The following is a 27,140-nucleotide window of genomic DNA, read 5'->3' as shown; positions in this document are numbered from 1 at the left end:
TCAGTAAATAACTGAGCAAGACTTTGGGCAGTCTTGTCAGAAAAGAAGGGACTCAGCAGTTCCACAGGCCCCTGGCCAGACTGAGGGAGCCACAAACCCAGAGTGGACGGGGACAAACCAGAGAATGTCCAAAGATGGGGAGCAATCTGGGGCACAGGAAATCAAGTCACAGGGAGAAAATCGGGGAGAATGTGAGCCCATTCATAAGATAGGAATAGCAATCCTTTCTCATGGGGTTGTTGGGGACCCTAACCCATGCCTGGTATGTGTAAGTGTACAACAAATGGTAACTAGTATTAGTTATTTAGGTGGAGAAGAGAAGGGATGGACACACAGTTTCAAACAGTGAATGACTTTCATTCGGAAGTGGGATTTGAGTAATTTTGCAAAACTTCCATGAAAGAATTCCCCAAGGATAGAAGCGTCAGGAAAGCAGATTTTTGTTCAACTTAAAGAGAAGGAGGGCGAGAGCTATGTTGATTCAGTGTATCTACCTGCCATGCTAGGTGCTTGCATGAGGCTTAATACTTGTGGTAGTGTCTCATTTGTCCAATAACTTGAAGACGGAGCTTTAGTATTCTCATTTCACAGATGATGGCCACAAGATTGAGACAGTGTGTGTTCCTTACCCAAGGTCGTGCAGCCCTGCCCTACATTACCCCTGGGAGGAGCTGCAGGGCCTTCTCTTTAGGAGGTGGCAAAGGGGCTTCCTACATGCAAAGGAAGGTCACATCAGCCCTTTTGGAACAAAATTTCACCTCAAACTACTGGAGCCTTGGTCCTGAGTCCCTCCTTGTAACCCCCTCATTTCTGAGTCCAGCTGGGAGGCCACTCCAGGGACCCCAGGCTAGCCCTTAGTCCACACAGTTGCCTTTCCTTCCCTCCAGGCTGATGTGAGCCCTGGGGACCCAGGGAGGCTGGAGATGGAGCCCCCCCAGTGAGGGTGGAGAGCACAGGCCCTGAGCAGGAGAGACGATGAGCAGCAGGCACCAGGACCTGGGAGTCCACAGCTTCACCTGCCCCAGGGCCCAAGCACTGAGCTCACACAGAGCAGAACACAGCTCCAGGTGACCTCAGCTTGGCTGAAGCTCCTTGGGAAGAGGGGAGGAGAGAAAGAGTGGAACTCTTGCCAGGCCTCCAATGCTGCCACCAAAGGATGGAAAAATCTGACCCCATCCCGTATCTTAAACTTAGATGCTCAAGAAACACTTGTTCAATTCACTGTTTACGTTCTTTGGTTAAGGGTATAAGTAAGCTTAATAAGCAGGAGCTATATGTGCATAGTCTCATGTGTTCTTTTCAGGAAAACCATTAAATAAAGGAAGAAATTGAAGCTCAGAGAAGTTATTTAAGATGCCTAGGTCACACAATAATAAAGAGATAAATGTGTGTTCTCACTACTGAGCTTTCTTGTCTCTCAAAGCAAGGAACCAGCTCACCTTGTCTCTCCTAGCCCCTCAGCTCCCGAGGCAGCAGAGACAGGAGCCCTGGGCCTGTTTTCCCATTCCAGACACAGCTCTCCTCTTCCAGACGGGGGCTGTGCTCATCCATGGGGTTCCTGTTCTGGCACAGCCAGGGCACAGGACGGGGGATATTCTTCACCTCTGTGATGGTCCGTTTTGTGTATCAACTTGGCTGGGTCATGGGGTACCCAAATATTTCATCAAACATCACTCTGGGTATTTCAGGAGGGTGTTCTGGGGTGAGATGAACATTTGAATTGATAGAATCTGTAAAGAACATGGCCCTCCCCAATATGGGTGGGCCTCATCCAATCAGGTGAGGGCCTGAATAGAACAAAAAGGCTGAGTGAGGTGGAACTCCTCCTGCCTGACTGCCTGAACTGGAACCGTGGTCTTTTCCTGCCTTCAGACTCAAAGTGCAACCTCAGCTCTCCCTGGATCTCAAGCTTGTGGACGGCAGATCTTCCCTTTCTGTATATATATAGCCTCTTGGTTCTCTTTTTCTGGAGACCCCTGACTAATACCTTCCCTCCCTGATTCTCCCATCTAGGGTCCCCTTCCTAAGGAGAAAGAGCAGGCTGAGGAGCATTGCCCCCTGACTTCCGTGTTCCTGATGCCCCAGCTGAGAAAAGGCTGAGTGGCTGATAACGGAAGCCCCGTAGCAGCGTAGACTAACTCTGCATCAGCACACGCTCTTGCTGCCTTCAGAGGATCCCTCAAAGATCCCCCGATTCACAGGGCTGGAATTCTCCTGTTCTCTCCAGAGACAGGGCCCGGCCACCCTGAGGTGAAGAGTGGTGCTGGATCCCCACACTTTATTTCCATAGGAAAATCTAACGGAGTTCTGAGGACATTCCCAGTTTGGGGAGTAGGGGAATCAAAATGAGTGGCCCATATAGGCTGGCCACCAGGAGTAGTCAAACCTCTCAGGGACTGACCACCTGCTACTGTGCTCCATAGCTGAGTTAGGAGGGAATGGGGACTCAGGACGCTGAGGAAGGCATGGAAGGGCCTTGGCCATGGATTGAGAGTGGGATAGGGTCTGTCCGTACAGCCACTGTCCCAGCCAAGTGAGAAGCCAGAGTGCCGCAGTGACATCTCTGGGCCCTGGAAGAGCCACCTGGAATTCAACAGCTCCTATCTTGGCTGAGCCTTGGAGAACCTGAAACCAGACATCAGATCCCCCTTCTCACTGGAGTTCAGGAATCTCATCCTCCCTCTAACCCTGCCACCAGAGGATGGAAAAATCTGACCCCCTCTCGCGCTGTCATTCAGAGACAGCTAGACAAAAGGATATGCTCCAGGAGGTAGAGAGAGGGAGAATTCAGAGAGCCCTGGACAGCAGGAATGCTGGGGGCCCATCCAGCTCCAGGTCCAGACTTGATATTTCAAATCTACTAGGAGCATGATGGTGCACCTATGGCACGCCAGGCACTGTTCACCTGTGTGTTCATGAGTGCATGCATGAACAGGCATGAATATCAAACACATATGTGTACAAATGATATCAAACAATTACATCAAAGATTTGTAAAGTACATAAAAAATAAATGTACAGCTTGATGAACTGTAACCCTCACTTGATTCAAGAAATAGCACATTTCAGCACCCCAAAGCCCCCATATGCTAATTTAAGTTTTGTCATTTGATATTCACAATATACTCTTTACAACAAAGAAGGTGTTATTATCCCACTTATCTGTGAGGAAGCCAGACCTCAGGGAGGCTGGGAAACTTTCTCGCTTCTCAGTTTATCACCAACCTGGGTGTGTTTGACTCCACAGCTCCTCCTGCCGCTGCACTGAAAGGTGTGTTTGAACCTCACAGCCTCTGCGGTTGGGAGTCGTCGGTTGGGCCTCCAGTGATTGGACCAGAAGAGTTTAGGGGACTTTCTCAACTCTGTCCACTGACTCTCATTTTACAATATCCTTCAAATGAAATACAGGAAGCTCATGGTCCTCTCCCCTGGGTCTGCCCCAGCCACATCCTGCCCTCCCCAGCTCTGCATTATGGATGGAGTGAATCATCTGGTAAATAATTCACGAGTCATCGAGGCACTGAGGGTAACAGGAGAGCAGGGGTGGAGGCATGGGCAGGGCTGAAGTTGGCAACCTGATCCAGACCCCCATCCTCCCAAGGCTGGGCTCTGCTCTGAGTAGAAGGGGCCCACAAGTCAGGCAGGAGCCTCAGGTGGGCAGCCACTAGGGAGATGGGGCCATGGTGGGTCAGAGGGCCCAGCACCAACCGGTCAGCCTCCTGCTGCTGATACGCCTCTGCCTTCTACATCTGAGGGCCTCAGGTAAGTGATACTCAGACCTCCCCAGGGGGTTCGTTCCTCACTCCCATCGCGTTATTCCTGCCTCTTCCTTAGGGATTCTCCTTCTGCGCTTGCATAGCCATTCCATGAAGTCCTTCAGTCATTCATTGGCTAGGCATTTAACTAGTGTGCGCTGAGCAACCACTATGTGCCACGTAGGTGACAGCACTCTGCTTTACCTTGAGAAGCTGAAGCCACCTTGAGAGCCACTGTCAGGTGGTAAGCTTACGAGTGGCATGCTCATACCTAGGTTTCAGAAAGCTCCCTGGTTTTGAGGGGGATGAGGGCAATCAGATCATTGCAGTAATCCAGGTGGGAGATGCTGGCATCTTGGGCCAAAGCAGTGTCTGTGGGGTTGGAAAAAATTGGTTTCTGGGTTACATATTTTTAGCAGAGAGGCAGTGCATGTGAAGAGCCCAGGGCCTGGAAGGAAGGAAGCATTTAGGAAATGGAAGCTAGTGTGAATTACTCCAATGGCTTGGCTGTCCTTCTAGACACCTATTTTCATGCAAATTTGCTGAGGCCCTCAGCACTTTACGGCATGAGCCCCACCCTGGCCACATGCAAGGGGACATTGGGGAACATGGTACTTGGGCTTAGGCTGGGACTGAGGGCTGGGCCCTAAGCCAAGAACACCTGTTGAGTGACTTACTCCACAAGAACTACTTAATGGCCGGTCCCTGGTAGACTGGGAGCTCCATGAGAGCCAGGATGGAGGGCTCATTTGTCCTTGTGATCCTGGTACTCTGTACTTAGTTGAATGAATGCTGGATGGGCTGATGCAGGCAATGTCCTCTTCCCTTGCTGCAATGGGACTGGAGCAGGGACTTGAGCAGTGGGACCCTCCTGGAATCCTTACACAGGGAACTCCAGACCCTGACTGCCAGTGGCCATGCAGGTCGCCATCTCCAGGGTCTCCAGGGTCACCATCATCATAGGACTGATCATCAGACTGATCTTGGGGCACTTGTTACAATTACAGATTCCTGGGCTCTGACACCCTCACCATTACTGGGGGTGTCTGACTCGATAGTCTAGGGTGATGCCCACAAATCTGCCTTTTGAATGATCTGGCGACTCATGAGGGGTGGGGATCTCTGCTCCAGTCCATTCTCTGACTTCAGTCAACCCCTCCTTCAGTGCATCCAAACAGGAAACCCCAGAGGCTCCCAAAGAAACTGTCTCTTGCCCACCAATTCCAGAAATGCTTTTATGTGAACTTCCTGAAGCTTGCTTGGTTTTCTTGGGACTGCAGAACCAAAAAGAGAGGCTCTAGGCACGGCAGGGAGTGCAGGAGAGCCCAGAAGTCCTGCTGTTCCCCTTCTCTCCCCAGGCCAGCCCCACCCGACCCCCGACTCCCCAGCAGAGGAGGTGGTGTCCGTCCAGGGAGTGCGAGGCGGCTCTGTGGAGCTGGCCTGCAGCTCCGGGCCTGCCCCACTGCTGGTCCTCTGGAGCTTCACCCCCCTGGGCTCCCTGGTTCCCCGGCCAGTGGCCATCACGGATGGAGCCATGTCCAAGGTGGAGGCCGTAGCCTCAGCTCTGGGAGTCGTGAGTCTCAGGAACAGCAGCCTGGTGCTGGGGGAGCTTCGCGAGGGCGCCCGTGGCCACTTCCTGTGCCAGGTTCTGCACGTGGCCAGTGGCCAGCTCCACACCACCTACTCCCACCTTATGCTGGCTGTGCTTGGTGAGGGCCTGGCCTGGGCTGCAGTTGGTCCTCAGGCTGCTTTGGATTTCTCTGCATGTGTGCTGTCCATTCTCTGTGTGTACGTGTGTGTGTGTGTGTGTGTGTGTGTGTGTGTGTGTGTGTGTGTTTATGGGGGGGCCTGGGTTTTAAAGGGTGTCCCACTCCAGAGACTGAAAAATGCTGGCGTGATAAGGAAGGGATGCTCAGGGTGTTTGGGCAGGTGAGTCCCCAGCCAGCAGCGGTAGGGGCGCTGGACACAGCTGGGCACGGCCTGGGTCTGTAATAACACATTGGGCTCTCCCTCCTCTGGCCAGTGCCGGTGTCCAAGCCTCAAGTGCGACTGAGTAACCCGTCTCCGGTGGAGGGAGCCTCTGTGGTGGCCACGTGTGCAGTGCGAGAGGGCACAGAGCCTGTGACCTTTGCCTGGCAGCATCGGGCATCCCGAGGCCTTGGAGAGGCCCTGGTCGGGGTCACAGAGCCACTATTCCATCTGGACCCTGTCAACCGGACACACCTGGGCTGGTACATGTGCAGCGCTCGCAACTCTGTGAACAGGCTAAGCAGTGAAGGGGCCTTCCTGGACGTCATCTGTAAGTCAGACTGTTGGTGGGGGGTTGCTGTCAGGGCTGACACCCATCTCCCCATCCATATTCGGCCTGCCACACCTCAGAACTCCCCAAATCCCTCCACTGCGGGAGTGCCCCACCCTCTAAAAGACTCCTCCAGCAGGGAAGAGTAACGGGGTGCTATGCCCCTGTTGCCCAGTGCAACTCTAGTTCCAGGATGTTAGCCTTTTTAAGGTCACGGACACCCCTTTCCAGGAAAACATGCATACATTCATGCTTACAATTTCACCCAGGATTTCACAGGTGGCCTGGAAAGTCTGCCTTTAGGTTGAGCCTGGAGGGCTCTCAGAAACCAACGGAGCCCGAGGAGACAGGGTATAGGGCCACAGTGGGAGGAGAGGGCAGCAGGCCTGAAGTCAGAAATCAGGAGCCCCGGGTGGAAGATGAAAACCAGGGTGGCCTGGAGCTTGCTGTCCCATATGGCAGCCACACATGTGTATCTTCAGTCACTTGAGATGGAGCCAGTCCAAACTGAGCTGTGCTGTAGGCATGGAAGGCACATTTAATTTTGAGGATTTAGTTTGAAAGAAAGAATGTAAAATATCTCATCAGTAACTTTTACATTGATTATATATTAAAATAACATTCTGGATCTATTTGGTTAAATATAACATATCCTTAAAGTAAAAACCAATTGATGGTTTTTGTTTTTTGCTTGATTGGGTTTGGTCATTTTTACTTTTTAAGATTTGGCTACTAGAAAACATTAAAAAAGTCTATGGCTGGCATCTGCCGATTGGACAGTGCTGGCCTTAGACATTTTAAGGAGCAAGGATAAATGGTGTCCTATTTGTCTGTCTCCACGGTGGTGGTTTGTGGAAACTGTGAACTGAGGACTGCTGAGGAGGCAGGAGAGCAGGAGAGTTCTTGGGAGAGAGGCAGGAGCAGACTGGAATTTGGCAGAGAATCAGAACTCTTTGGGAGTCAGGGAGAGCTTCAAAGATGGTGACCCTAAGCTTGGAATGCAGGAGAGAGGGGAAGCTGGAGTCTAAGGAAGTGAAAGGAGGGATCACGCTCAGGGCGTCGTCCCACTTTGGTGTCTTACTTCTGCAGTCTACAGTGGCCGCACATCTGCTCCCAAGAGCCCTCCGTCTCAGGCATATGGGGAGCGTTGCCCCCCACTTCTTTTCTGCCCCACCTTGACCCAACTCAGCAGTCCCTCGGGGAAGCCCCCACAGCCCAGGGCGCTCACTTCCACACACAAGCCCTGCGTACCCTGGACTGTGCCCACGGCCCCTGGACTCTGAGCTTCTGGAGGGCCTAGCCTCAGGGTGGACACGGGATGGTGCATACTACATGCCTATAAGCTTGATGCATGCATACATTCAGAGATGAACATGTGCATGAATTAATGAATGAAGTTGGGGAGATGTAATGGGCCTTCCTTGCTCTCCAGATGGTCCTGACAAGCCTGTGATCTCTGTGGAGCCACTGGGACTCACGGAGGAGGGTTTCTGGGCCAGTGAGAAGGAAGAGGTGACCTTGAGCTGCCTGGCTGCCTCCAACCCTCCTAGTCACTATGTGTGGCTCCGTGACCACACACAAGTCCACACGGGGCCTACCTACGTCATCACCAGAGCTGGCCGTGCCCACACGGGCCTGTACACCTGCCTGGCCCGCAACAGCTACCTGGACACCCGCACCCAGACTACTGTTCAGCTCACCATCTACTGTGAGTATGGGGGTCGGGTGACACCCAGCCCTGGCCTGGGGGCGAACCACGCTGGAGTCTCTGTGGCCTGTTCTCTGGCAGATCCAGCCGCCCTGTGGAGAGGTGTGTCTAAGTTGCTCTTGCTGGAGGGCTGTCTCCAAACCAAGTGGCGTTGGAGGGCATAAGAAAACTGTGGGAAGGGGAAGGGAGGGGGGAGCTACTGACACTGCACAGCCCCCACCACAAAGTGATTGTTCCCACGGCCCTGCAGACTGAACTGAGGCACAGAGAAGGGCGATGGCAGTGAGGCAAGGTGTGGCTCCTGGGTTCCTAGGGGCAAAGAAGAGAATGGGAAACAGGGCCTTCCAAGGGGCCTCTGGGATTCCCTGGGGACTCCCAAACTCCTGTACACCCCATAACCTCCTGCCCCTGACCTGAGAGCTCAGCCTGTTCCTCACCAGCCCCTCAGAGAGACTCAGTCTTTCCCCCTCACCCACTTCTCCCTCCTCCCCTACCCACTGACACCCCAGGCCTCCAGACTCCCCTGCCTGGGCCTGGGGGCTGCAGGGCACTGGCAGTGGAGTCTGCTCCAGCCCTGCCTCACCCGCTTCCCCATCCAGATCCCCCTGAGGGGCAGCCCTCCTGTGCAGTGCTTCCCAGCCCTGAGGCTGTGACTCTGCTCTGTGCCTGGCCTGGGGGGCTTCCACCTGCCCAGCTGCAGTGGGAAGGGCCCCAGGGACCTGGCCCTACTGCCCCCAGCAATGTCACCTGGAGTCATGCAGCCACCCAGCTCCCCAGTGGCACTGTCTTCACCTGTACTGGCCAGCACCCAGCCCTGGCACCATCTGCCCTCTGCACAGTCACGCTCTGTGAGTGGACACAGGAAATCCCAGGGCTCTGACATTCCAGGCAGAGTGTGGGTAGAGGTCAGGGGTGAGCCAGGGGGCCTGGGATGTGAGTGGTGCTCCAGACCCACAGGCTCCAAAATATGCCATGTAACAAGGAAGTGGGTGGCGCTCAGCGCTCAGTGCCCGTCTCTCAGCTTTCCCATCCACACTGTGCTCTGTCCTCCTCACTTCAGGCTTGAAGCCCTGACATCTCCCCACTGTCCTTGCCCGCAGGGTCAGCAGGCTCTCACTGCCTTACATGCACTTCTGCTGCTCTGTCACTCGCTGGGCTTGAAATTTGCCTTCAGCATTCTCTCCACCAAGTGCCCAGAGAGAAACTCCCAGCCATCAGCCAAGACAGAGTTCAGATGTCATCCTGTCCTCTTTCCAGAAGCCCCAGAGAGTTTGCCTGTCTATATTCTAGCACACATCAAATCATAATTGTTTAGTGTCTGTTCCCACCATTTCCCTGACACATGATCAGCCATCAATAAACGATGAGTGTATGAATGAGTGACAAAGTAATGGAGGAAGGAGGGAGTGAAGGAAGAAATGAAGGAGGGGGGATAGGGTGGAACTGCCAAGCCTTCCTCCTTCCACGGCGCCATGTGGAGCCATCATTCCTTCCAGGGGAGCCTCTCGGGAGGCCAGCCTGCTGGAGCACAGCCACTATGGGGGACCAGTTCATCATGCTGAGTTGTGAGTGGCCTGGCGGCGAGCCCCCCGCCACGCTGGGCTGGCTTGATGAACAGCAGCAACCCCTGGGCGGCAGCAGCTCCTCGATGGCTGTTCACCTCCTGCAGGCCCAGGAAGATCTGGCTGGCCGAGAGTTCACCTGCCGGGGCACTCACCTGCTCAGGACCCCTGATCCCCACTGCCACCTCCGGCTGGGTGAGTAGGGGCTAGCAAGTTTGTTCTGGGGCTGGGACAGGAGGAGCAACCCTTTGGAACCAGGATAAAGTGATCTTGTGGGCTGGCTGTGCTGGCATGGAAAGGGAGTCAGTGCGGACAGGGAAGCTAGGAGGTAGGAGCTGAGCTCCCAGGGACTCAAGTTTTCTTTGATCCATTAAATGAGGGGGCCAGGCTAGGTCAGAGTTGTGCAATAAAAATACAATGTGAGCCATAGATATGATTTAAATTATTCTAGCAGCCACATTTAAAAAAAAAAGAAACAAGTGGAACACTTTAGTTAACTCAATATATCCAATGTTATTTCAACATGTAATAATAAAAAAATTATTAATGAGATATTTTACATTCTTTTTTATCTTGTCTTTAAAATCTGGTATATTTATAATTATTGCACATCTCAATGTGGATTGGCCATGTCTTAGGTGCTCATATTGAAGTGGCTGGTCACTGCAATATTGGATTGTTCACTTACATGGATTTGCATAAGAGAGGTGCCCGATTCTATTCTTGATTTGCATTAATGTTTCAGAAGTCAGGTCTCTCTCTACCTCTCTTATTACATTTTTTTTTGTCTGGTTCCTCCTTGTCTTCATCTGGCTCTTCCAATCTATTTACTGCAACCAGGAAAAAAGAATTAAATATCAAAGTAAAAAAAAAGAAAAAGTGAGAAAAGCAAACAGAGAAGATGTCACGTACGACGGTTCTCACAGAACAGTTTACCTCGTGGTCTCCAAAGGCTTGGTGACTAGCATGTTCTCAGGGCTCTAAGGAGGCCTCAACCCCACATATTTCCTTCCCTATTACTCAGTCTCAGGACCGGAAATTCCACTGAATGAGATTCATTGACACCTGAGAGCCTGGGTCTTTAATAAGTCAGTCCATAAAATCTGAGCACCTGCTATGGGCCCAGCACTAGGCCTGGAGCCAGCCAGGAGGTGGGAGGCTACCAGGGGGAGGGAGGCCAGGTGCTGCAAGGGGGGGTTCATGCAGAGAAGAGTAAGGCAGGGCCCCTGCCTGCAGGAGCTGAGTCTAGGGTGGGGCAGGGAAGGAGCAGGGAGAAACACTGCTGATTTTATCATATATCAGCAAACCCTGGGGCACACTGTGACAGGAACTTGGCATTGAATGGGAACCTGAAGAGAAGGCAGACTGGCCCCAGACAAGCTTCACTGTCAGCTCCGCAGCACTCCCGCTCCATCTCCTCTCCATCCCTTCCACTGCTGGCCAGCACCTTGCCCCCAAGCCCTCCCACTAGCCAGAGACAGGGGACCTGCTCCAGCCTCATCCTCTCTGTTCCCGCAGAAGCCCCGCAGTTGGACGTGGCTGAGCCCCGGGTGTCAGTGTTTGAGGGGGGAGAGGCCTGGCTGGAGTGCTCTCTCCGGCAGGGCACACCACCTGCCCAGCTCCTCTGGCTGGGACCTCAGCAACAGCAGGTGGAGCCGGGCACTTTGGGATTCGTGCTGCACCCTGAGCATACCCAGCTGCGTCTGGGCATCCGCGATGCTGACCCGACACGCCACAGGGGCACCTACCAATGCGTGGCCCGCAACGCCGTGGGCAACAGCAGTCGAGGCGTGCTGCTGGAGGTCCTGAGTGAGTGAGGGGAGAAGTGCGTGTGTGGTGAGGTGGGGGCTGGGAGACCAGCAGCCACAGAGTGCTTTAAGTGGAAAAGCACAGGAATTCCCTGCTCCAAAATGTGGAAGCTTGAGATTGGGCATAGGCAGGACTCAAGCGCTAGATGGGCAACGTGTGCATGAATCTGGTACACGCCTCAAAACAGGCCAATAGTACTCCATGCAGGCAGGATCGCCTCCCTTTCATTTTATAGAGAAAACTGATGGGACAAGACAGCTTCTCAGGTCTACAGAGCAAATCCAGTGCCTTTTCCACACTGCCAGGCTGCCTTTCAACAGGAGCAAATCTGAGGGGACAAGCACATGTGCTTGTAGGTATACAGTGCCCCTTTGTGTCCCCATCCTCACCCAGGATATCCAGCTCCTCCCAACGTCACCATCAGACGCCTGACCTATGGGAGGCACCGGAGGGAGGTGCAGCTTCAATGGGCCATCGCAGGCCCTGGGAACCTGACGGGCTTCCTGGTGCAGCGGAAGGCCAGTGCCCTGGGCCCAGGAGCTGGGGCGTGGGAGATAGCAGCTAGTGACATCGAGCCGGAGAGCCGAGGCCGGCGGCTGGGAGGCTTGGACCCTGGGGTCCTTTATGCCTTCCGCATCCTGGCTCTGAATCACCACACTGCAGGACATCCCTCTGAGGTGAAGATACCAGGTGCCAGGCTAGCACCAGGGAGGGACTCACCTTTTCTCCAAAGTACTGGCCCCTGGTTCATCCTCCTCTTCACAGGGCATCCCCTCCTCTGTTCCTCTGCTCCCTTCCTACTGAATTCTCCCATCCCCAGCCTGTCCTCTTCTCCACTCTCCTCTCAGATAATCTCCATTGCTCTTTCCCATCCCTCCCTGCAGGGCTTGGGAGGCTCCAGGCTCAGGGTTAGGAACCCTAATTCATGTGATCAGAATAGAGAGGAAGGAGAAGGTGCTGGTGACTAAGAACAGGAGCCCACTCTGTGCCTCAGTCTCCCCTCCAGGGCTACAGGCAGGCTCTCAGCTTCCTGCCACCCTGTCTCCACCCTGGGAATTCCTTCTTTTATGGCATACTTCCCTTCAGCCCCAGGCCACCAAGATAACCAGCCTCTTGTCTTCTGTACCAGAAATGGGGTTTGGCTGGGGAGTCAAACCCAGAGCACTAGGCAGACAGAGCGCCACCTTCTTTGAGAGAAACCTGATCTTTGGGTTCTCTGGGTCTCCCATGTCAGCTGCAGGGGAAACTGGATGAGCAGGGCACCGCTTCTCCAGAACCCTAGAGATTCTCTACAAGCCACTGTGGTCCAGGTTCTGCAGTGGCTCTAAACCGTGTAACCTGTGCTTTCCCCTCCTAGCGGACCCCCCCTTCAGCGCCTATCCAGCGGTGTTGGGTGCAGCAGGCACCGGAATGGTGGTGGCCACGGTGGCCTCTCTACTGGTGTTCCAGTATGCTGCCCGGCACCCGGAGACTTTCCCTCGTGAGTGGGAATCGGAAGGGAGGGGCCGCTTGACCACACAGGGGCCTGGCCCTGACCTATCCAAAGGAGAGATGCAGCACTCCTGGGGGTGAAGAATCGAGGCTCTTCCTTAATTCTCACCCTCTTTCCAGTGCTAGATGTTGCCATTCAGGGCTCCAGCCCCTAACCCCCAACCCAGGCACCTGCGGTCATCCCCTTCTGGGTTCCTGAGGCCCTAGTACAGAGCCCACTAGGAAGGAGAGGGCCGTTCTCCTGGGATCTCTGCTGGGAAGGCCAAGTAATGCTCCTTTTCTTTTCCTTCCTACAGGCCTTGGTCAACTGCTTGTTCCCATGTGAGTGTGGAACCCCAGTCATCCTGGGGCCCAGGGCTTTCCTCCAGTTGGAAAGGAAAGGGAAGTGAGTTGCCACTAACTTTACTCTCCCACTTCACCCTCAGGGAGCAAAGGCACCAACAGCAGGGTTCAAGAGAAGACGCTGAGGCACAGGCAGGTAAGCACGACTTTATCTGGAAAAAGACAGCTCATGTGCAAGGAGACCAGTGCTGAGTGCTGAGTGTGACGCTTGCTCTCTGTTAAGCTCTGGGAACACTTGGACACTCCCAAGGCATCTCTCTGTTCTTTGCCCACATTTGCTTTTTGTAGGCCTTGAAACACCAACCACCACCCCAGGTTTGGATCCTGCACAAGAAACCACAGATGCGCCAGTGAATGTCACCATCACCGTGACTGCAACGCCATGAGGCCCAAAGAGGAAGAGGCAAGGAGGCTTAGGGAGGCCAGGTGGGATTTGGGAAGAGCCCTTCTGTCAGACTTTGTTGTGAAACCAAGGTAGCTAAGACACCAACTACCACTTTACTTAATACCCAGTCTTACGACCAGTGCAGGGCCCAGCTGCAGTGCCCCTAAGTGACACGGTTACAAGAGAAGCCCTGGCCCAACCCGTGGAAGACAGAGGTGGCAGGACGAGGAGGAGGACCCACAGCTGGGAGAGAAGGATCACTGGGTGTCTGAGGGCAAGTGAAAGCCATGGTACTGGGGACCGTTTCTGGTGCTAGAGAAATATGAGCAAACCAGCTGCTTCCAGAAAAAAGTCTGTGGATGGAGCAATTCCTAAATAAATCATAGCTGATGCCACACTAATAGAGGGCTTTCCATTGCAACTCCCACAGAGAGCAGCCGATTGCTGGGTCCCAGGTCTGGCTAGTGGGAAGAAGCAAGGTGTGTAGGTGCGTGTTCATTTGCTCAACCATAGCTTAGAAACATCACTGATGCTGCAGTGGTCTGACTCCAGAAGTCCCAGCCCACAAGACTGGAGAGGAGGAACTGCAGATGCGGCTTCCCGCCCCCACGCTGGGGGAGCTGGCCCACAGAGCCCCAGGGCTATTCCAGAGTCACACTGTCAGCTGCCAGCATGACTCACTAGCTTCAAGTGTGTGTGTGTGTGTGTGTCTGTGTGTGTGTCTGAAATCTGGGTGGAAACACAAATGAATGCTTGTTGAACTGAAGACTTGGGACTCCAAGCCGCCTCTGCAGGAGACACAGATGAGAAGAAACTCCAAGAAAGTCAACGGGTGGCCCGCCGGCACAAGGAAAGTGGCGCCTCAAAGGAGACAGAAAATTGAGAAACTTAATAAGATTCTGCGGTTCTCACAGAGTTAGACTTTATTAGATAAGGGGTTTCGGCAACCCTCAAAGCTCTCAGGACTGGGGCTAGGGTTGAAGGAAGGCTACTTAAATATGGGAAATATAATACAAAAAGGCCATACCCCATGCAGAGGACTTTGTTGGCTTTTTGTTCACAGAAGCCTAGAGATGTGTATTTCCTTAGCACAGTAAAACAAAACTTTTTGAAAAGGAGGCTAAATTTCTACCCTGGAGTTCATAAAAAGGTAGCCCTAGGTTAATGGTAAAAATAGCGTGTGAGAAGGGAGCACTCCTCCTCATCCTCCCAAGCTCCTCTCCTACCCACTTCCCTTCCTTCCAAAGAAATGCAAAGTTGCCCCGAGGGGATGGCCTGTCTCCACACAGCCCCCCAGGCTCAGGTATGCTCTCAACCTCCCATAAAACACTTGCCCAAGATCCTGCTCCTTCAGGGCCTCAATCTCTGCAGTCATAACAGAAGGGGTGTGCACAGGGGATTTTCCATGAAGGACAGGGGTGGAGGTTCCAAAGAATGTCAGAGGAAGACATTCGCCCACCCCAATCACAAACTATAAGCAGCGTTGTACAAACAGGGAGTATCCCCACCTTCAGGGGCTAGGCTATATGAAAGCAGCGTTGTCTTTTAATATAAAATCATATCAACCAAATAAAACCTGCCAAAGCTACATCATTTAAAATATGTACAGTTTCACACATAATATTACAATTTTAAGGAAAATAAAACTTACTTTTCAATATGATACAAAGCATGCATCTCAAAGTCATTACTTTAAAAGAGAGCGACACAGGTGAAATTCCATTATAAGCTTAACTTCTTGGCAGTACTGTGGCTGGAATGAGATCTGTGGCATGATCAGCCAAAGATGGATGCACTGGTCGTCATAGACTCATTGGACAAAAACAAAACCCACAAAGAAAGGCTTTTGCTAAGAACACTTCAAAAGGTTTAGAACATTGCAATTTAACTTGCACCCTGGCAGCACCTGTCACCAGACTGTCAGTGCATACCTGAAAGAAAAGCATTAAAAGGAGACAGTGAAACAATACAGTGGGCGTGGGGCAGTTTAGTGCTAAAACAATCACAGAATTCTGGATGAGAAGGAACATAAAGAGGCTTGACCAATTTCATGCATGATCACTGAGTGCAGTCAAGATCAAATTTCCAGGTGGGGATGACAGACATGGGGCATCAAGGGGAGAAATGTGGACTCCTGGAAGACGAAGTCATAAGCAGAGCTCTGCCCGTGGAGGCCAGAGGGAAGCCTCTCTGGCTGCAGAGTTGCAGCCTTGGAGGAATTCCATGGCACGCCAGATCACAGCATATGGAATGGGACTGGCTCCATCCAAGGAGTGAACTGCAATGCTTTTGGAAAGCAGTATGGAAAAATGGGAGGAGCCCAGATTATGGCTCCAGATAAACTGGGTTCAGATTCAGGCCCCATGGCTCACCGTGTGACTTGGGGATTTTAATACCAACTTTGTAGATTAATTGTGAGGATTAAATGAGTTAACAGTAACAGGCACCGAGCACAGTGCCTGGTACACAGTAGTTATTCAACACGTGTTAGTGCCGTCTCCCACACTGTACCATGTCCTCTCATTTCCTGGCGAAGTGACATTAGGTAGGACTGTTTGGGTGCCTGTGCAGGGCATAAAAGTTCAGAGCCAACTCACGCTTAGGGAGAACTCATACCTCCTAAACATAAAGGCAATTATACACATATATATATATGTATATATATATATATGTGTATGTGTGTGTGTATATATATATATTTCAATATATAAAGGCATTTTTTATAAATAAAATATAATAAAAAGAACACTTAAAACAGCGTTACTAACAATATAAATAAAGCAGTCCACAATGAGACTGTCCTAAAGGTAAAGCCATTTTCTCTTCCTCATGGACAGATCCCACATTCAAACTCCATCTTTAAAAGCAGTTCATGACCTAAGGCTCATGCTAATACACCTGTTTCCTGAATCACAATGTCTATGGACATTTACTCCCCAGTCTTCTAAAACTCCCTTTCTGACAGCATTGCTGTAACTTGATTGGCTAACACAGGGTATGTTTTCATATTCTGTGTGTCAGGACTTTGTCCTTGCTAGTCACAGAAATAAGGGATGCAGCTATCCCCCTCCAGAGCTAATTGGATCCAAGTAACATGAAGAATAAATCCAGTATACTACAGGCACGGACATCTGGAATGCAGAACTTGGGTCTACAGCATCGCTGATATCCGACTGTGGAATTATATTCACTACATTCTACTGGAAGTAACTCTTGCATAGTGACCCAGCTTAAGCAAGCACATTTTCACCAACAGTTTCTATCGTAAAATATACAGACATATGTAAGGGAATACTGATGTATTTATATAGAAAGTTGGTTAACATAGGATTATATTCTATTCCACTGCAATTTCTGGGAAACTGTAACATTTCTTCACTTCTGCTGGAATTGCTTGACTCTATATAAACAGAATAATTTTCTGTTTCTTTCCCCAAAGGGATGCATAATGCAAAAGGGAGCAGTGGTCCTTGAAAGCTTGACTCAAGCTATGAAACACGCTTATATAATTATTGCTTTTTAATGTGAAGAGCCTTCCAAAGGCAGCTGCAAATGTCCTTGTCATGCAGAGGCAGCCGTGGTCAGGAGCTCTGCTGACCAGCGCTTTAGGTGCCTGTTTACAAGGGTGACATTCCGAAAGAGACATCAGGAAATTTCAGAAAAATACTTTTTTCTTCCAGAGTAAGTCTTTTCCAACACTCATACCTGCAGGCTGCTGCCCGTGTTGGAAGTGGGGGATGACTAGTTTCAGCATCGTGGCACCATGAGCATGCTCCTATGCTAATCCAACAGACTGGAGAGCTCCCACCAAGGCAGGCTCCCTGCAGCCCTCCCCTTTATTTCTTCTGAAAATGTGTCTTTCTCTTCAAGCCACCACTTAATGTCTTATTTTGTTCCTACTCTTAGAAACAGACAGAAAGAGCTCCATCCTCGCCATTTTATAAATTAATATAATTTTAAAGCAGTGGGACATTAGGCATTATTTGTCTCTCTGGCCTTGGTTCCTTTTCTGCATACTGCCATAATTCGATGAGATCTTACAGTTCACCGTGTCCACAGCACTGCTATGACTAGTGCCAAGCAAACTAAACATCACTTGTGCCCACATGCAGATAGAGAGAAAGTCAACAGGTCACATTACCACTTTTGTGGAAGGCACTCTTCTAAAATTCGTCAGCCAGGTCTGCTATTATAAACATGGGTCACAGCTACGGTTGATTTCAAAGTGTTCTCAGAAAGTCTGAGAATACAGGCCGGGCAGGTGGCTCACGCCTGTAATCCTAACACTTTGGGAGTCTGAGGGGGGCAGATCACTTGAGGTCAGGAATTCAAAACCAGCCTGGCCAACAAGGTAAAACCCCGTCTCTACTAAAAATACAAAAAAATTAGCTGGGTGTGGTGACTGGTGCCTGTAATCCCAGCTACTTGGGAGGCTGAGGCAGGAGAATTGCTTGAACCGGGAGGTGGAGGTTGCAGTGAGCCAAGATTGCGCCACTGCACTCTAGCATGGGTGACAGAGCAAGAGCAAGAGTCTATCTCAAAAAAAAAAAAAAAAAAAGGTCTGAGAGTACACTATTGAAAGATCATTTTCCACCTGAAAACCTGGCTGGTGGCAACCTCCAATTGGCCCCTGCATTCCCTCCTAGCTGAAGCAGCCAAGAGATGGGATCTTTTGCATGAGGAGCTCTTGCTGCACTATAGCAGTTATAAAACAGGGAAGGACCCCTCTGCCCTCCAGGTGACTGAATACTATGCAAAACAAGGTTGTTTCCTACTGAGGGAGAGGAAGGAATAGGGAAGAAAACATTTAGGCATAAATAATATAAAAGGGCACACATTTTAAGATACATTCATATGACATTACTACTACAAAAAAATAAATAATGATTTTCTCTGATTTGAATTAAGGTCCTTCACTCAGTTCCCTCCCAGGCCTGTTTTGCGCAGTTACTGGCTTGAAGTCGGAACATGGCTGGTTGTTTGCACATCCTCAGGTTTCCTGGGGCTGCTGAAGGACCTCCGTCGGGCTGTCTAAAGGAATGCCAGGCGGAGACCATGTTGTCTTTTCAGCACAGTCCTCTGAGACAGGTGGCAAAATAAGACGGTTCCAACTTACAATGTTGTTCTCTGTTTCTGAATGGGCACAGCTGTCTCCTGAAACACAGGAAGGTTTGGGAGCATTATGAAATGATAAAGGCTGATTTTTACAAAGCAGTCTAAAAACTTGAGCAATGAAGAAAGAAAAATGAGCATAAGTAGAATCTGGTTGTGTTTGGTTTGAATTTGAGGGAGATAGAAGGTTTAAAATAAAGTTGAGCTCTCATGAATAGCTATACAATTCATCTGAGGATTAAAACAACCCTTAAAGGCCCTAAAATAACCACCTGAAAGAAAGGTTACAACTCCAGAACCAACTCAAATGAAAAAGGGGCTCATGTTCACAAAATGCATTGTTCCAGCAAGTCTTCTGTCACCCTACAAATGAAATCAAAGCCTATTTCCAAATATATTTTCCAAATTGTGATGGGATTGACAGCCTGAGATGAAGAACATGAGTAATACCAGAATTTCAAAGAATCCTTTGAGTCTTATCTTTTCTTAAAGTACCCAGCATCCCACCCAGTCTCCCAAGGAATATGTAAACTAATCATAGAGGGGAAACTTTGAAAGCATCACCTTCCCATACATAGCTCTTAGCTAACTGAAGACAATCTGGAAACCTAAGGCTGATCATGCCTCCCTGACCTCTGCTGAACTCTGCTGGATCTTCTGCGCGATCAGAGCTGACGTCATTTACATTGTCCTGACAGCAAGTATGCTGAGTAGGGACTGGTTCTACGTTGTCCTTGACGCCCTCCTCAGGCAACTGGACACAATCAGGGACTGTGGAGGCCAGGCATACAGGCATCTTCATGTGACTGAGGGGCTTCATTTCCAAGCCACCCTGAGGATAAGGTGCTACCACAGGGACCACAGGAAGAGGGCTGTTGCTGAAAGTGCTGTTGGTTTTGGTGAAACACCTGCAGAGTAAAGAAACAGAATTGTATCTAGAGGAATCAATAACTAAAATAAGCCTATTTTGAAATATCATTTGGTATTCTGTATTCACAGACTCTTAAGAAAGGCTGATGCTTAAAAGCAACTAAATGATTCACTATGATCTGAAATATCAAGAATTTGAAAATTATAATGGAAGTGCCATACAACAGGAGAATACATCAAAAGGCAAACTACTTAAGAACGAACCCTTATATGATGTCCTATAGACTTCCTTTGTCTTAGTCCACTGTCAAAAGTCATCTACTTCATTACTAACTGGCTCCCAAAGTAGCACCCAGAAGGAAAAGGCCATTAGCTACTGGAAAGAATGAGGGAATAAAAGATGAGAAGAGAAAGCTAAGAAACATATGGCCACATGAAAGAAATGACCTTATGAAGGTTAACCAAAAACACACTGCTTTGTGTATACCTTCCTTTAAGTCCTTAAACATATTTATAATGGCTGCTTAAAGTCATTATCTGCTAATTGTGACATCTGGATCATCTCAGAGTCTGTTTCTATTGATTTCTTTTTCCCTTAAGTAATGATCACATTTTCCTGTTTCTTCACATATGTAGTAATTTTTTAAACTGGATTATCTTTTTGATTTTCTGGTTGCTCTGTTGGCATCAAAGTCAGTCCTCTGATAGCTTCTGCTTGCATCCTTGCCCCACTATTGGATAATGCGTTCAGGCAAAACTCCATAAACTCATAAATCACACACATTTTATTTCAAGGGTAGACTCTTATTCTCTTCTGCCTGCTTCTGCTTATTCTCCAATATTTTCAAATTATCCAGATTTTACCATTATTATTGATGATCAAGCTATTCCACACCATTACTAGAAGCTAGAGGCTCAAAGATATTTCCCTCCCCGACTAAAATTGGGAGTAAGAAAAGTCTGGAGATGACATTGCACTGGGCTTTGATTTGGACTACACAGGACCGACCAGTAGTGTCCTGGAGCTAGGTAATGTTAGCCAATAAAGATAAGAATTATTTGGATTTCCATCCTTTAAACATAGGCTGATACGTTTCTGGGGCAAAGAAAAATCAGCAGAAGTCTAATCAACTGTTAGTAGCAGTTATGCTGGTTCAAGTTATTGGAAAAACCAAATCTTAAGCATGAAGACAGATATGAACCTGAAAGAGAATAAGATATCTGCCAGTAAACCAAATCTTTAATTAACTCCAACTTTAATTTCAAACAGAGAAATATACTCACTATACAAATAATTAAACTCAGAGACCTGTCACCTGGTAAGCAAAGGATGACAAGTATTCATCTGTGCAGAATAATTTGAGTATGGTATTATCTAATATGACTCTAATTTTAATGTTTAATTCTATAACAAAAAAAAATGCCTGATTTAAATATAACTTACGTGTTTCCACACATGTCTTCAGTCAACAAATAGTGAAGAAAGCCCTGGTGCAGAAGGAATTTAACTGGGGCCACAATCAGAGCACAGTCTAGACACGTCATGACTGCAGAAGAGTATGGCATTCCCGACGTGTTCTCTTGTCCATTTTATTCAACTCTGAACTTATAAAGTTTTTTCTGGATGCTGGCAAAGGTGAGCATTAATTTGAAAGCCACTTAAAAATGTCCATCTGATCAGTGTCTTCCTTTCCTGTATTTTGTTGTTAATCTCCCAATACTTGGGGAACCCCCAAGCTCCCCTGAATGCATTCAGTGTATGGAATCTATATGCTCGAAACAGGGTGAAATGCGGGGCCAGGTCAGAGGGGAGAAAAGCCTTTGTGAATTCAAACTACTACCACTGATACTTTAATGATTATCCATCTATATAAATAGCCTTATCTGAAAGAACCCTTTATTCAGAAAGCATCCACAAAATGTCTTCCACAGGTCAGGCATCGTGGTAGCCACTGCAAATATAAAGGTAAGTAAAGCAGGGTTCCAGCTTCCAGTCTAGCAAAGGAGATAGACAAAAAAAAAAATGGTGATAATATAATGTAGTGTTATCTAAGAAAAGATAAAAGACACTGGGAGCAATTAACTTTGAGATGAGTCACAGATGTGTGGCTGATGAGAATACGGTACTTCCCACGTTCTAGCCACAGATCGGTCCCAGTGTATTCTTCCATATTGCATCAGACTCAACCATCTCATAATCAGGAAAATTGTATTAGATAACAATTATGGAATTAGAGAGGAAGAAGGACTCTAGTATCAAAAGATCAGAGACATTTCTGTGGGGACATTCTATATAGCTGCCATGATTTGTTGAATAATTTCTTTTTTTTTTTTTTTTTTTTGAGATGGAGTCTTGCTCTGTCGCCCAGGCCAAAGTGCAATGGCGTGATCTCAGCTCACTGCAACCTCCACTTCCTGGGCTCAAGCAATTCTCCTGCCTCAGCCTCCTAAGTAACTTGGATTACAGGCTTACGTCACCATGCCCAGCTAATTTTTTGGTATTTTATTAGAGATGGGGTTTCATCATGCTGCCCAGGCTGGTCTCGAACTCCTGAGCTCAGGCGATCTACCTGCCTTGGCCTCCCAAAGTACTAGGATTACAGGCGTGAGCCACCGAGATCGGCCGAAAATAATTCTTAAAACTTAAATTCCTGACTTTTGGTGATGGCTGATTAACTTGTAACAGAACAACGCTGATTGTTCCTGCTAAGAACAACTAAAAAAAAAAAAAAAAAAAGAAGGAATTTTATTTTAAATCTGTTAAAGGCACATGAGGGCTACCAAAGCACTTGAGGGGCTGAGATTCTGCAGAAAACGCACATGTGACCCTAAGCATTGGCACTATTTTTCTTCTGGAGGCCATCAGCCCGATTCAGTGCAGGGTGAAACAAGGAGGTGTCAAGAAGAGAGAGACAGATAGGAGGCTGAGCAGAGCTTTTGGCTGTTTCATAGTGCTGGGAGGACAAAAACTGGAGTTCAGAGCCTGCCAAAAACAAAGGGCCCAGTAAACAAACACCCCAGGCTTTTAACTGGGACCCTTGAAGGGCTACACCCTAAAATATGGGTAAAGCAGGAAGAGGGCAGAGAGGGCTTTTACAAAGACTGAAACTCAGGACCAAATCATGTCAATCCCCAACTGACTTAAAGTGATCTGGCCCTTGTCCATCTGCCTACCAAAGGCAGGAGTAAATCCTTCCTAGAGGGAGAAAACATCTTCCAGAAACTCAGCAAGTTTTTATATCTGATGTCTAAAATTCAACAAAAAGTACTGGGCACATCAGGAGACAAGAACAAGAGAAAAACAAGTTATGCGGATAGTGAGTAGGTAAAGACTTTAAAAACTGGATGAATATGTTCAATAATGTAGACAACGAGAATTTTAACAGAGAACTAGAATCTAGTAAAAATAGTCACTTGGAAATTCTGAAAGCAAACGCAGAATAACTAAAATTTAAGAACTCAACATGTGGGGATAAGAGCAAGCTGGGTACAGTTGAACAGAGGATTGTTGACCACGAAGCTCACTGGTTCCCAAGACAAAGGATGGAAAAATATAAAAGCAGCTGAGGAAACACAGGAAGCACTCCATGGTGAAAAACTCTGTGTATAACTGGAGTCTCTCTGCAGAGGGAGAAGACAGAATGGAACAGAAGCCGCACTGGAGACATAGAGGCTAAGCGTTTTCTAAACCTGATGAAAGGTCAAGCCGAAGATCCAAGAAGCTCTGTGGACCCCGACCCCAGAAAGAATAAATACAAAGAAAATGATACCTATCAATGCCAATAATTAAATGGCTAGAAGCAAAATACAAAGACAAAATCAAAAAAGCAGCCAGAAGAAAAAGATATATTACCTTGAAAGGGAACAATAGCTGTACAGACAGATGATTTCTCAACAGAAATGATGGAAGCAATAAAGTAACAGAATCATGTCTTTAAAGTACAGAAAGATACTAACTGCCAATCCATACTTCAATAAGCAGTTTTAAAAAATCCTTCAAAAAGGGAGACAAATTAAAGATATTTTTAGATCAAAAAGTTGGGAAAATCTGTCACCTTCAGTCTTGAACTTCTTCAAGCTGAAGGAAAATGACTAGCAACAGATTTTTTAGAAAAAAGGAAATACAGAAAGGAATGAGTAGCAACAAAAAAAGGCAAGCACGGAATTCTAAATAAATATGGACTGCAAAAGTAGTACTTTTAATGTCTTAGAGGATTTTAAGTATTTTTAGAGTATAAACATATGATGAAAATAACACAAAACACTGGCGGGGAAATGGAATTAAAACATTCTAAAGTATTTGTATTGCCTGGAAAGTGGCAAAAATTTTAATTTACATTAAACTCTAATGTCATAATGGCTAGCACCATGCACATAGAAAATGACACACAATAGAACCTCAAAAAATGTTTTTTTAAAAATGACAAACATTAGGACACCAAACTTTTTCCTTTTTTAATTATCAGGAAGCAACAATTAAACTAATATTCAAAGTACCTTATAGCAGCAGCCCAGGCCCAATAGTAAGAGAAGACATGCATATTAAAGTGAGAATGAATGGATACACTTTGAGCTTTTTGTATAGTAGTTATTTCTGTCCTAGTTCAATATTGATTCTGTGATCTGTGAGGTCCTTCTAATATCTGTCAGCTTCAAGTTGTCTGACTGACACTTCAATCTCCTGGAGCAAAGGCAATGACGGTTCTCCGTGTGATACCTTAGGACAGTGGGATGTAAGCACAGTTGGGTACTTAATGAAATCCCTCAACAGTGATGGCCTAAAACACACTAAGTGATCTTCTGCCTTGATGTTGCATTGCTCTGCAAGAATCTGGAGGTAATACAAAGCTACTAGAAATCTGTATTTTCTTTATTATTGTTATTATTTGGGGGCAGGATCTCAGTCTGTTGCCCAGGTTGGAATGCAGTGGCACAATTATGGTTCCCTACAGCTTCGACCTCCCCAGCTCATGTGATCCTCCTACCTTAGCCTCCGGAGTAGCTCCAGAATAGGGCACTTCCTATGTTCTAACCAGGGACCAGTCCCAGTATATTCTTCCATATTGCATCAGACTCAATCAGACTACAGGCAAGTGCTACCATTCCTGGAATTTAAAAAAAAATTTGTAGAGACGGGGGTCTCATTATGTTGCCCAGGCTGGTCTTGAACTCCTACACTCAGGCAATCCTCCTACCTCAGCCTCCTAAAGTGCTAGGATTACAGGTGTAAGCCACCATGCCTGGCTAAAACCTATACTTTAAAGATGAAGAAGTATCAGACCAGAAAGAAAAGTTTTCATTTAAAAGAAGTACAATTAAGATGCAGGGGGGAAAAAACGCACATACACATATTTGCCAGAATTTGAAAATCTACAACAGTTCCCTATATTACAAATTAATAACTTGCTTATATAGATCAAGCTCGAATGAACTTCATAATGTTGATATGACAAAACAATGTAGACTCACCAGACAATGAGATGCCCTTAACGCCTTCCGCTTCCTTCTTTTTTTCTGCTCTTGTCTTTAATTTAAAGCCAAGTTACAGAGTGAGATTTTTTAATGAAGTCTAAAGGCAGACTAACAGTTTTTAAACTACTTTTGTCAGAGTGACAGTGAAGTTATATGGACAGGGCAGGACTGGAGGAGTGGGCGAAATGAAGGGGTGAGGGCCAACCACAAGTGTGGTCATCAGCGTGTCAACACAGGTTTCATGTGCTGGGAGCTGATAAGCATATGAAATACACACTTTTTAAAGAAATTAGATAGCAAGAGAGAAGTACAATATCCTATTACCTACTCTTCAGCATCTGTTTTTCAGATAAGTAAAACAGGAAATCATAGCAGTGTTTACTTTATTCTGAACTATGATCCTTAATTACTAAAGTGGTGTTGATGGTAACATACTTGGAGTTGGATTTGCAAAGCAACCGTAACCTGAATTTCAGCATGATAAACCACACTGATTTAAAATTTTCTAGTACACTGAACCTTAACTCATAATCATCAGTAATTAACCACTTAGCTAACCAAATGTAAATAATTCAGTTACATTACTTTTAGTTCAATTCCAGATATCTACATGTATCAGCATAAAAATGGCTTTAACTGAGGCGTTGCATGTTGAGATACAAGCACAAAACCTAAAATGCAATAAAATAAATAAATGGGGGGGGGAGAATATAGTCTGCTAAAAAGGAATATAGTCTCTGTTCTGAATATAACCAGATATCATCTGTGAAAACAATCATTTTACTGATAATGCTTTAATTAAAACTTCCAAAGCAATCAGATGATCACAAAAATCATATCAGTACCTACGTAAACTTAAGAGACAAATGTAAGACAGTAAATAAGAAAACAGGACCAATGTCTGCAAATAGATGACATTCCACAAAATGCTCCTACAATGTACATTTTACAGTTTATATACTACAACTTGTAACTTCACTATCTTAGGCTTCTCAAACGGTCTTTCAAATGTAGTTATTGCTGGCTTACAGTGGAATAAAAGTTTTCACTGAGTTGTCTCTAGCTCAATAAAACTACTTTGCTTAATCTTAAGTTTAAAAACATGGAGTAAATAGAGCTCTGTGCATCTTGCCACATACAAAAATCTAAGCTGTTCTGTAAAAACTCAGATGGTCTGGGACCTGTTAGTTTACTAAGGTACCTTTTGGTAAAACAGGAAAGGCCTGTCTAACCAACCTGTAAGATAGGAAAATGACTCTATTGTGGTATCACAAAAAATAAGAAATGTTCTTTAAGCAACAATCTGAATAGCACAGACTAGGAAATAAAAGATTGGATGAGTAGTTTAGGATTATGCTTAGAAGAATAAGGTGCTTTAGTAGCTGATTAAACATATTTTGGATATTCCTGCAAAACTATAGCACCTGTAAAATATTTTCTAGAACATATTCAAAATATTCTACTTCTAATTACACAGTTGAATATTTGTTAAGCAAGATTATGTACAGAATTACTCTGACTAGATGATTACATAATTTTTGCATTGAAGTTTCCTCTTTTGATTATGCCCAGAGGGGAAGAAATATCTGTGAATCTCCTGGATGTGTGATACTTATTCTCATGCATATACTCCTGAGACTTCTGAAACAGTTTCACCTTGGTGGTAGTTTATCTTACTATTCCACTCACCTCTGCTGTTTCCACTTGCCACTGTGCCATTTTGCTGACCCAGCTCTTACTTATGGGAGCTATCAGTTACCACCTAAAGAATGGATGACACCGCTCCATGGCTGCGGTTGTCTTCCCTTCTTGATGTCTGCTCTTTTGGATGCTGCAATGACTGTAACATTAGAGTGCGAGTGTCCTTTTGGGAATTAATTTATCAGCGACTGTCACATAAAACATGACAGTAAACGCTGAATGACAACAAATGACTGAGTGTATTCCCGAGCACAGCAAGCTCACACACACACACACACACACACACACACACACACACACACACACACGCTTATAAAGAAAGACAAAAAGCTGGACTCCCTGACTTCCTGACAACAGGCCCTAGGTCTCCATCTTAGAAGTAGGGACAGATTTGGGGAGATATACAACTTCCCCAAAAGGAAGGTACTGATTAATTTTTAAAATTAAACACAGCACTCTCAGCTGGGCATGGTGGCTCACGCCTGTAACCCCAGCACTTTGGGAGGCCAAGGTGGGTGGATCACGTGGTCAGGAGTTCGAGACCAGCCTGACCAATGTGGTGAAACCCCATCCCTACTAAAAATACAAAAATTAGCCATGCATGGTGGCACATGCCTGTAATCCCAGCTACTCA

The 27,140-nt window shown here is 47.3% G+C and overlaps 2 protein-coding genes across 4 annotated transcripts in view; one reads left to right on the top strand and one right to left on the bottom strand.

The window, feature by feature from the left end:
* The first annotated feature begins 3,635 nt into the window (after positions 1–3,635).
* Positions 3,636–13,886, top strand: VSIG10L2 (V-set and immunoglobulin domain containing 10 like 2). The gene is made up of 12 exons (XM_032285024.1): positions 3,636–3,762; positions 5,114–5,464; positions 5,779–6,054; positions 7,487–7,762; positions 8,362–8,610; positions 9,259–9,519; positions 10,843–11,133; positions 11,527–11,823; positions 12,491–12,613; positions 12,921–12,945; positions 13,050–13,102; positions 13,255–13,886. Exons 1-12 carry the CDS (start codon positions 3,681–3,683, stop codon positions 13,350–13,352), a joined length of 2,382 nt encoding a protein of 793 aa, XP_032140915.1. The 5' UTR covers positions 3,636–3,680; the 3' UTR covers positions 13,353–13,886.
* Positions 13,887–17,853: 3,967 nt separating this feature from the next.
* CDON (cell adhesion associated, oncogene regulated) overlaps positions 17,854–27,140 on the bottom strand; it is a 99,821-nt gene continuing 90,534 nt past the window's right edge. For 2 of the 3 annotated variants that reach the window (XM_032285020.1, XM_032285021.1), the window contains exons 19-20: positions 19,028–19,371; positions 17,854–18,505 (exon numbers count right to left, since the gene is read on the bottom strand). In XM_032285020.1, coding sequence (XP_032140911.1) covers positions 18,342–18,505; positions 19,028–19,371 — 508 coding nt within the window. In that variant the 3' untranslated portion in view covers positions 17,854–18,341. The remainder of the gene's footprint in view (positions 18,506–19,027; positions 19,372–27,140) is intronic. The other variant, XM_032285022.1, reaches the window with a different exon arrangement.

The sequence above is a fragment of the Sapajus apella genome, unplaced genomic scaffold (genome assembly GCF_009761245.1).
Source record: "Sapajus apella isolate SASKATOON/1434 unplaced genomic scaffold, GSC_monkey_1.0 scaffold16, whole genome shotgun sequence".
Taxonomy (NCBI): Eukaryota; Metazoa; Chordata; class Mammalia; order Primates; family Cebidae; genus Sapajus; species Sapajus apella.
Note: the sequence above shows the minus strand (reverse complement) of the source record. Positions and strands in the feature narration are given on the sequence as shown.

What these genes read in the sequence shown, in the direction of transcription:
- VSIG10L2 (XM_032285024.1), top strand. Translation starts at nt 3,681, where the DNA reads ATGGTGGGTCAGAGGGCCCAGCACCAACCGGTCAGCCTCCTGCTGCTG. An exon ending in CCACTGCCACCTCCGGCTGG is followed by an intron (nt 9,520 to 10,842) that starts GTGAGTAGGGGC and finishes CTGTTCCCGCAG; the next exon opens with AAGCCCCGCAGTTGGACGTG. An exon ending in GCACCCGGAGACTTTCCCTC is followed by an intron (nt 12,614 to 12,920) that starts GTGAGTGGGAAT and finishes TCCTTCCTACAG; the next exon opens with GCCTTGGTCAACTGCTTGTT.